The sequence below is a fragment of the Cavia porcellus genome, unplaced genomic scaffold (genome assembly GCF_034190915.1).
Source record: "Cavia porcellus strain 051 isolate PalLab524CR breed Dunkin Hartley unplaced genomic scaffold, mCavPor4.1 scaffold_40, whole genome shotgun sequence".
Classification (NCBI taxonomy): Eukaryota; Metazoa; Chordata; class Mammalia; order Rodentia; family Caviidae; genus Cavia; species Cavia porcellus.
The window spans coordinates 7,596,938-7,607,462 of record NW_026947523.1 but is presented as its reverse complement, the minus strand read 5'-3'; the positions used below and the strand labels follow the sequence as shown (position 1 = coordinate 7,607,462).

At 40.7% G+C, this 10,525-nt stretch overlaps 2 protein-coding genes across 5 annotated transcripts in view; one reads left to right on the top strand and one right to left on the bottom strand.

Annotated features, from left to right (window-relative positions):
• Nucleotides 1–88: 88 nt before the first annotated feature.
• The window catches only part of Xpnpep3 (X-prolyl aminopeptidase 3), a 57,720-nt gene continuing 47,283 nt past the window's right edge, over nucleotides 89–10,525 (top strand). Inside the window, exon 1 of one of the 4 annotated variants that reach the window (XM_003470380.5) lies at nucleotides 89–326. In XM_003470380.5, coding sequence (XP_003470428.3) covers nucleotides 263–326 — 64 coding nt within the window. In that variant the 5' untranslated portion in view covers nucleotides 89–262. Of the gene's footprint in view, nucleotides 474–5,159; nucleotides 8,487–10,525 lie in introns of those variants that run through there. The other 3 variants (XM_063243676.1, XM_063243677.1, XM_063243675.1) reach the window with 3 other exon arrangements.
• On the bottom strand, nucleotides 3,559–5,171 carry Dnajb7 (DnaJ heat shock protein family (Hsp40) member B7). Its single transcript, XM_013153175.3, is given in 5 exon segments — nucleotides 3,559–4,044; nucleotides 4,046–4,164; nucleotides 4,272–4,390; nucleotides 4,393–4,572; nucleotides 4,575–5,171. Coding segments are annotated over 5 exon segments (897 nt in total). The 5' UTR covers nucleotides 4,693–5,171; the 3' UTR covers nucleotides 3,559–3,683.

Here is a 10,525-nt window from a genome sequence, read left to right as displayed (position 1 = left end):
CCTCTAAGGAACCATTTAGAATTGGACATCCTGTGAATGTAGGTGTTCAGTGGCGCGCGACAATTTCCAATGAAAAGGGCCACTGGCCCTAGCGTCAGGTTCGAATGTGACGTCAGCATTCTGCGCAGCCCAGAATGAAAGCCCGCAAGCTGCGCCCGCCGGAAGGGGCGGGGTCACCGGCCCGGTTTCTTGGTGACACGGCTCCGCAGGTGGCTGCTTCCTGCGCTGATTTCCTCTTTTCATAACGTGTGAGGTGGCCGTTATGTCTTGGCTCCTCTCGACTCTCAAGCTGCTTCCCGCCGTCCCAAGAACCCGTGGTTTCCCAGGTTAGACTTTTCTCCCACAGTGTCCTCTCGGGGACCCAAGTTGGTCTCAATCGGTACCTGAGTTGGCCTCATTCGATCCTTGGTTCTGTGGACCCTTCTGCTGGGGTCCCCGTGGACTTCATCTTTACCGACTACTCCTGGAAAAGGGTGGGCCTTGTGTTTTTTCTGCTTGAGGTATTCGGAAGCTGAAATAACTGCTCAGAGAAAACCGTGTGCCATCCACTAGAGGGACTGTCTTCAGAGTTATTCGGACTTAAAGTTGTGTCAGTTGTCATCGCGCTTGTTTAGGTGACAAAACCACTCTCTGTAGCTCTTGTTTCTGTCGAGTCGACATGAAACCCCATTTTCATGTTTTTTAAGAGTTGATTTAGAAGCTGGCCCAAAATGCACAAGACCGTGTTCAGTTGCCGCGAAGAACTCAATTTGTAGCGGAGGCTGACCTCAAACTCAAAGCAATCTGAGTCAGGCGTGCGCCCCCACGTCCGGCTAAATTCAGTCTTAGTCAGAGGTCCCAACCTAAGATTTTGAGCAGGAACCATCCTTTGCTTGTGACCTTTGAATTTGTCAAGACTTAGTGTTAAGTCTGATTAGTCAAAATTTAGGACTACATACTGAAGCCGGATATGGTGGTGCACGCCTGTATTCCAAGCACTTGAAGGCAGAGGCTGGATGATCGCAGCGCATTCCAGACCAACCCAGGCTACAAAAGTGAATTCAAAGCCATCCTGAACGGTATAGCGAAATCCTGTCTCAAAAAGAAAAGAAAAAAAAAAAAAAACAGGCTAGAAGAAAGGAACCGTTGTGGTAAAGGGAACTTGTGCAAAGACACAAAATGATTGCAATGCTTAGCAGTCTGTACTAACTATTACAGTGTAGTCGGAGAAGCTTTTTTGAAATACATTCCTGGGCATATTAATAGGTGTTATACCACAGTGAGTCAATGTTCAAATATTCACATGGGGTGCCCCATGATGAATTTTGAACTTGGTAACCCTGGGACACATTTTGCGAACAGTTGGACTGGATAGAAAGCCAAGTTTGAGTTGGATATGGTGGCACACGCCTGTAATCCCAGCACTCAGGGAAGGCTGCGGCAGGATTGTTGAGAATTCAAGACCAGCCTGGGCTACAAAGAGAGCTCAAAACCAGCCTAAACTGCATAAGAATACCAAGTTTGAGAAAAAGCTAGTGGCTGATTAATGGAGGGGCTTGTAGATTATGTTATGAAATAGTAAACTTTTTCTTCTAAGCAATGGGAAAACGTTGATGAATTTTAAGTGTTGCATAAAATGCTTAAATTTGATTTTTTTTTTTTTTTTTTGGTCTTTTTGAGATAGGGTCTCATTATGCAGTTCAGGCTGGCCTTGAGCTCACTTTATAGCCCAGGCTGGTCTCGAACTCACAATGATCCTCCTGCCTCAGCCACCCGAGTGCTGGGATTACAGGTGTGAGGTTTAAATTTGAATTTTTAATTCTCTGTTAAGAATGGAGAACAAGCCAGGCATGGTGGCTCACGCCTGTAATCCCAACACTCCGGAGACTGAGGTGGGAGGATCATTGGGAGTTCAAGACCAGCCTGAACTGCATAACAAGACCCCATCTCAAAAAAGACAAAAGAAGAGGGCTGGGGATTTAGCTCAGCGGCATAAACGCCTGTCTTGCAAGCAGGCAGTCATGAGTTCGATCCCCGGTACTGATAAAAAGGAAAAAGACAAAAAAAAAGAATGGAAAACAAGGGCTGGGGATCTAACTCAGTGGCATAAGCGCCTGCCTAGCAAGTCGTGAGTTCAATCCCTGGTACAAAAAAAAAAAAAAAGAATGGAGAACAGTTATGTAAATAGCATTTAAAATATCCTAAGCTTTTATGATTTTAGTTTCTGGAAACAAATTTTAGATGCTAATTGTGTCCAGACATTCCCTGTAATAAATTACCTTTCCTCCCCAAGATATACTCACTGGAAAAATAAACAAACAAAAAATAGTAATATTGGGGCTAGGGATTTAGCTCAGCGGCATAAGCACCTGCCTTGCAAGCAGGTAGTCTTGAGTTTGATCCCCTGGTACCGATTAAAAAAATAATAATAATAATACTGTGCCTAGTGTGATGGTGTAATCCCTGTATCTGTGAGGCTGAAGCATAAGGATCACCTTGAGTTTGAGGCCAACTTGGGTTACATAGTGAATTCCAAGCCAGCCTGAAGTACATAGCAAGACCCTGTTTCAAAAACCAAAACAAAAGACGAGACTGCCGGATTGCTTTGAGGAATCCTGGTTAATTCTGGCTTGAAACAAATAGGCTGGCCTGGCCTATGTAAAATTTACTATATTAACCATGTTAAGTGGTTAGTAGTGTTGAAAATGTTCACATTGTTGTGCAACATCTCCAGGACATTTCTGTTTTGCAAATCTGAAGCTTCATACCCATTAAGTAACTACCTTCCCTCTTTCCAGCCTCTGGTAATCACCATTCTACTTTCTGTGGCTAGAATTTTGACAATTTTAGATACTTCATTTGATTGATTTAGCATAATATCCTGAAGGCTCATCCATGTTGTGGTTCATAACAGGATTTTCTTCTTCTAATACTGAATATTTCTTTCCTGCCCCCACCATTGGATGTGTGTAGTTTATTCATCACTTTCACCTTTTGACTACTGAAGCATAGAATACATTTGTACAAATGTAAATCAATTTTTAATTTAAAATACTTAAGTGTCTTTAAGTTACATATCAGATCCTTTGCTTCTATTGAGAAGTTATTTTCTGAATAATTTCATAATCTGAATCTATGTATCTTAGTACTTTTTTTTAATTTTTTTTTTTTTTTTGAGAGACAGGGTTTTGCTATGTAGTTCAGGCTGGCGTGGAACTCCTTGAGTCCTGTGATTACAGGCATGTAGCACCACACACAGCCTCTTAGTACATTTTTGGTCTCCTAAAGTTCTATGTGTGTCAGAAGTTCGTAGAGTAGTTTTAGCTAAGTAAAAGAAATGAACTCTGCTAAAGACAAATTCTAAAACTGAGTGTGGTGGGCCAGGCTGGGCTGCATAAGCAAGGTCAAGACTAGCCAGCACTAGACCCTGCTTCTAAAACAAAAAAAGATATTCTATATGCAAGACAAAGTAAAAAAGAAAAAACCTCAGTTTTCCAAGCATAACATCACCAATTGTTATCATAAATTGATCTTCTTGTGACATTCCTAATCCAAACAACTACTAACCAAATGTCCACAAACTTGCTTAAAATGTTGAAGATATACCTTTAGGTAGTATTAAATAAGTATTATCTACAAAAACTGTGTTTAACCAAAATATACAGAATCATGTTCAAATGTTATAATATGTCTGAAGAGTCAGTTTAGCAATTCCTTTGGACTGACTTCTGTACCTCTTTGTGCTGCTTTTTTTTCCTCTTACCGCCTTTGAATCCTGCTGAGAAAATACAGGGATCTCAATTGCTAGGAATCCAAAGTATAACTTGCTCATCATTTTCTATAAAAGTATATTGGGACACATGCTTGGAGCTGTGGGAATTTAAATAATCATTGAATGAATGTTTTCTCCAGCTGTATACTTCTGCAAAGTCCCCTTTGTCTCTCATATCATTTTCAAGGAGAAATTTTAACTCAAGGCCTTTGACTTCTCTTTTTTGATCATTCTCAATATTTTTGTTTGAATTAATATTTCTGTCATTAACAGCTTTGCCTGAGGTTATAACATATGTAATTGTCCACCTTAGTATCATCAAATGCCAAGGAAGAGAATGAAATAAGGCCTTCATGCCCCAGTGAACCGTAAGAAGTATATCCTGTATCAACTGAAGAAAATGTCTCCAGGGGCTGGAGATTTAGCTCAGCAGCATAAGCGCCTGACTTGCAAGCAGGCAGTTGTGAGTTCCATCCCTGGTATCAATAAAAAAAAAAAAGAAAGAAAATGTCTCCAAAACTGAATGTTCACTGGAAGTAAAGTAAAAGGATCCTGCACCTTTGTTTCCATGCAAGCCTCTTAGAGTATTTAAAAGATCTTCAAGCGAGTCTTCAAAGAAGTGAAATAAAAATGTGTCCTTTCACCAAACATTTCTTTAAAGACATCATCAGGCTTACAGAATGTGAAGCCATAATCATCATCATCAGAATCACTTCCACCTCTGCCATTTAATTCCTTTCCATACATATCGTAAATGTCCTGCTTTTCATCATTTCATAATACTTCCTATGCCTCAGCTACTTCTTTGAATTTTCTTTTGCTTCTTTATTTTGTGGATTTTTATCAGGGTGCCATTTAAGTGCTACTTTATGATAAGCCTTTTTAATGTCCTCGGGTGAAGCATATCTCTGTACTCCTAGGACTGTATAATAACCCACCATGTTTTAACAGATTATTGAAAATGGGTGCACTGTTTGTTTCCTCTAAAGTTCAGGCTCTGCGTATGGTGGTAGTAGTGAGAAGAGGCAGTAACCACAAGTAGGCACGTGTTTTCACTGAACAGAATGTCACACTCAGGGAAGACATAAGGAGTCTGATTGTGTAGCAAGCCCAGTTACAGGCTTATGACAGAGAGGGCCACTTTATGTTGTCATGTTGGGGTCAGGGTTGGGATTGGACATTCCAAAGAAAGCTAGTTCAGAGTCACACAAGACCATACTGGGACCTCTGCTGTTTCCGTGGAGAGCCAGTGAACCATGTGAAAAAAGTTTTCAAGCTGACATTTATTTTAGTGAGATCAGTAAAAGATACAGATAGGTGGTTGAATCACAGTGTTTAATAAGGGCTATAATGAGGGAAGCACTGGATGCTAGTCAGCTTAAGACCCCTGAGGCAGACTAGGGGATCAGGGACAGCAAGTGCCTAATGGAAGCTTATTCATTGCAGGCCAGTAGTGAGTCATCCTAGATGATAGTATCTTTGTTCACCTAGAGTTTACTATAAAATGTGTAAAGATTTTAGAAATTATGCATTTTTGTATTTGTTATATAATTATTGAATGCCTATGCAGGGCCAGGCATAATTTTAGCCACTGGTGATAAAAACGAAAAAGACCAAAATAAATAAATAAATAAATAAAATAAAAAATAAAAATAAAAATACCTAAAGTATTAAACAGTATTTGAGCACCCTCTAACTCACTCTATACTATGATATACAGTTTTTCATTTAACTAACACAGCATTCTGGCAAAATAACTGCATATTTTATGTTGCTAAGCAGTTTAGGTATTGAGAGAGAAAGTAAATTGCTTAAGGCCATGTAGCTTGTTAGTGAAAAATCTGATTTTTAAATTTAAGTCAAATTCCAAATTCCACTGTATTTTCACTGTAAACAGAGTGCAGTTTCCACTGTACTGCATTTTTTTGGTACCAGAACTTAAGAGTTAATTTCTAGACATCTCACAAACATATAGTGAGAACAGAGTAAAGTAGAAAATTAAAAATTCTGCTCCTAAAGTAATCATTTGAGGATGCTAACTTTAGTAGAGTGTGCAAGTGTAGCACAAAGAATTGCTTTTGTAATTATCCTCATCCTTCCCAGCAGCTGTGCCAGTTTCTCTGATCCATTCACAATGAAATTTTTCAAAATTGTCTCAGAGTTAGGGCTTTCTTACATCCTTGGGATACTCTATCCAGTTTGGCTTCCATCTGTACTGTACCCTTCTTCCTTGTCAAAGCTTCTTTTTCCCAAGTACTGGATATCAAATCCAGGGCCTTCTCACTGAGCTACATCCCCAGCCTCCCCCCCCAACCCTTTTTTATTTTTTATTTTGAGACAGGGCTCACTAAGTCCCTGAGTTGCCCAGGCTAACCTTGAACTTGTTTTTTTGTTTTTTGATTTTTCAGAGTTTTTTATACTAGGAATTGAGTTCAGGACCTTGCACTTGCCAGGCAGGCGCTTATGCTGCTGAGCTATAACCGCTGACCCCTAGGCCTAGGCTTCAACTTGTGATCCTGCCTCATGTTCTCAGAGTGCTGGGATTCAGGTGTATGCTACCACACAAACTCAGCTCACTTTTGTTTCTTTAATTTCCTAAATACCACATTCTTCTGGTTTTCTTCTGTCCTATGCTTCCCTTACTAAAATATCAAAGCCTCAGATTTTATTCAGTCTCCCCAAGTAGTATCCAGTCCTGGTGAAGGAAACTCCCAACCTACTATATGTCCAGAATGAGTTCGAGTTCTCTAAAATCGAAGAATGAATTTTAGGAATAACAGAGGTTAAGAGCAGAAATATTAATTGAGAGAAAGAAAGCGTCTGTCTGAGAGAGGGACAGAAGGGGTCCCTTGTGGGTTGCCAAAGAGTCTATATTTTCTTGGGATTTTTATAGAGTAAAATCATGGCGTGAGACGAGTCTAAAGTTGGGGAAAACTGGGCACTTATAAGGCAAATGGACATGAGGTGGGACAGAGCTATGGTCAACCAGTAAGTTTAATTGTTTAGGTAAAATTGGACAAATGGGGAAGCAGGTCACATCACTGACTCTTCCTATAGAGGGTTGGGATGGTGACTCCTGACTTCTCAAGGTGATCCAGACTTAATCACTAAGGATATACTTAAGGGTGTGGTTGCATTTGTTTTGCCTTCTGTCCTGAGATCTGGCCCATAGCAAGAGATGTGTGTCCCCGCCAAGGTCATCAGACATCTGGTCCTCCATGTCAGCTTCTTTCAAGGCCTAGCCCTGTCTCATTGCCTATAATATTTCTGACTAGCTCAGTTACCTGTAACACTGGGACTTTAGAAAATGACTAGGTCTCATGGCAACTTAATTTATATATCTAGTCTGCCACATTTCCCACTAAATTTAAGACTTCCTGTTTGTCCTCTCTCCCATTGTAATAGCCAATAAATATTTCAGTCTTTTCTTTCTTTCTTTCTTTGTTTTAGACAGAGTCTCCTTATGTAGTTTAGGCTGGCCTTGAACTCACTATGAAGCTCAGGCTGATATCAAATTTCTGCCCCAGCCTCCCAGGTGCTGGGGTTACAGTTTACCACCTTACCAGGCTTCCCATTTCATTTAATGGTGCAACCATTCACCCATTTGTTCAGATCAAAATCTAGGAATTAATTTCTCTTTTTTTTCCTTACTCCCCACATCCAATCAAAAACCAAATTCATTGACTTTTTATATTCATGATAAGTGTATTCCAAATTCAGAGATAGGAAAACAAAGTCAAATTGCATGATCCAACGTTGCATCAATAGTAGTGGGTGAGACTATAAGAAAGATTCACTGTGTAATGTTCAGGCTGAATTGGTACAAGTTACATAATCAGAGGGGTGGACAAACTCCATTTTAAACCAAGAGAACTCTTTTTTAAAGCAAATGCTGTGGCACAGAATAATTTACTAACACTCTTCAAGTAGTTTAGTGTGGCTACAGTAAATTTGTTTAGTAAATAGGCTAGTCTAACCAACAAGATCTAGGTTGTGAAAGGTTGTAACCTAGAATTTGTCTTTGTTTTAGGTTTGGGCTTTGTTTTTGAGGCAAGGTGCTGCTTTATAGTTCAGGGCTGGTCTTGAATTTTCTCTGTAGCCCATGCTGGCCTCAAACTTGAGATCTTCCTGTCTTAAACTTCTGAGTGCCTAAGCTAAAGACTTTGAAGCTCTGAAAAAGTTCTGGTAAAAATTCTTACAGTGCGGGGCTAGGGATTTAGCTCAGCGGCATAAGCGCCTGCCTTGGAAGCAGGCAGTCGTGAGTTTGATCCCCGGTACCAATAAAACGGAAAAAGACCAAAAAAAAAAAAAAAAAGAAAGAAAGAAAGAAAAGTATCTTTAAAAAAAAAAAATTCTGACTTCTGGGAGAACATGGCGGATAGATAACAGCAACTACCGGAGGCTCTTTGAAAGGCTCGGCTCAGAAATCAGGAATGATGCGGACTAAGGAGACATGAGCCGGTAGAGATACGCTCTGCTGACTCAGGAACGAACTGGGCTGAGAGAAACCAACTTGGAATGCAGTCCTGGTGCTAAAATAGGAACAGAAAAGTCTCGGTGTGGAGGCTGGACCCCACGCCATTGGAAACCGCGGTTTGGATTTCCCACCACTCGGCGGCTGGCTGCCTCCACAGCGGCTCGGCAAGGAGAGATGCGCAGAAGCTCTGGGAACGGGAGTCTGCGAACGGAGTCGAAAACAGGATGGACAAGGAGGCGTACACTGACTGGTGGCGAGGTGAGTGAGAGAAACTGACACTCCACCACAGTTTGACTCCAGCGGAGGACTTTCTGGGCTCGGGCAGTCCTGTAAGAGCAGGGCGCGGTGGCGACTCCAGCCACACATTCCCCTCTCGGACGGGATTGGTGAAAAGTGCCTGGCCTGCGTGACGCTGCGGGCGGACTTGGTAGGCTGGCCTAACCCAGATCCCAGAGCCTGACGGTGGCCTGGAGGGGTGACTGCCGCGTAGGCTGCCTAGTCCGTAACTCCCTGGGCAGCGGTGGGCGGGAACACCTAGCCAGCGCAATTTGATCAGGCTGTGGCTGACAGGCAGGGAAGCTGGGCCTCCTATGTAAGCTTGCATTTTATAAGGAACAGAGAAAATGGGGAAGGGAAGCAACAAGAAAGGCTCCTTGGCCCCCAATTCTGAGAAACAGGCAATAGCGGACACCACACCAATAGACATTAAGCGCCATATAGAGAGCCTCATAGACCAATTCAGGAATGAAATTATCAACGACCTGAAGCTAGAAGTATGCAGAATAGTTAGAGAAATGCTAAGCACCACCCAGGAAAAAACAGATGGTGGAATGGAAGAACAGAAAAAGAGGGGAGAATTGTTTGATGGAGAAAACAGAGAAAGCATAGAGTACGTGAAGCAGGTTCAAAGGGACTATCAAGAAATTAAGAAGTCTATCCAAGACTGGCATAACAGCTTGAAAGAAACTAAGGACAGACTATCTGAGCTGGAGGGCAGACTTGTAATATGGGAGAATGAAATGAAAAACTTCTTAAAAATAACAAAGAAACAAACAGCAATAATACAAAGACAAGAAGATGATAAGAGGAGCCATAACTTAAGGATTAAGAACATAAAAGAAGAAGTAGGGACACAAACAAGTGAACTACAAAAGCTACTCACAGAAATAATCCAGGAGAATTTTCCTAATTTAGCAAAAGGTAAAGATACTCAGATGTACGAGGCATACAGGACCCCAGCTACCTACAACCCTAACAGAGAAACACCCAGGCATATAATAATAAAAATTCCAGAAATTCAATACAAGAACAGAATATTAAAAGCTGTAAGAGACAAGAAACAGACCACTTACAAGGGAACACCCATCAGAATTACAGCAGACTTCTCTGCACAAACCATCAAATCATGAAGAGCATGGGGGGAAATAATTCAAGCTTTGAAAGATAATAATCTCCAGCCAAGATTGAGATATCCTGCACAACTGTCCCTGGAAATTGATGGAAAAACAAGGTGCTTTCAGGATAAAGAGGAACTGGGGGAATTTGCAACCACCAATTCAACCCTACAGAAAGTATTGCAGGATATTCTAAAAGAAAAATACAAAGAACCCAGAAATGGTGGCAGGGAGGCCGCAACAAATAGAGCAGAGAACAAAATGAAGAAGACAAACTGACAGCTACTGACAGAAAAAGAGCTCAACAGAAATGAGACAGAGAAGATTGGATGATAGGAACAGCTATTTTAGAGAAAATGACATCTTAATAGGTAATACTGATTTAGTATCATCTTGTTTTGAAGTCTCATCTAGCTTTTGTTCTTCTGTCTCCAATGGTCTAAACAGGTTGTATCTTATTGGATTTTATTATGTACGATAGTATAAGCAAAAACCTTTTAAAGACAAGGAGATTATACAGAAACCATTGTTCATTTTCTGTTAGTCGATTCTAAATACTCTGTAATGCTGTCATTCTCTTAAATGGTTTTACATTGTTTTGATATACTTAATGCTACAGTATATGAAGTTGTACTCAAGGACTTCAAGGAAAGAGTCAATATGGTAACTACTTTTAGGTCGGAATTATCTGGTGGTGAAACACTATTCTGCTTAAATGGTTATGTTTTGATCTGCGCTGTTTTGTTGTTATGCCCTCTTTCTTCTCAATCTCCACTCCATTATTTACTTTTTTATTTTTATCCGTTTAATTAAAGGGAAAAAAATAGCAGGATATAGTATAGTAACCCACTTTGACTTTCTATTATCTCGATTTGAAGCCCTGTATTACTCTCACCATCTTGT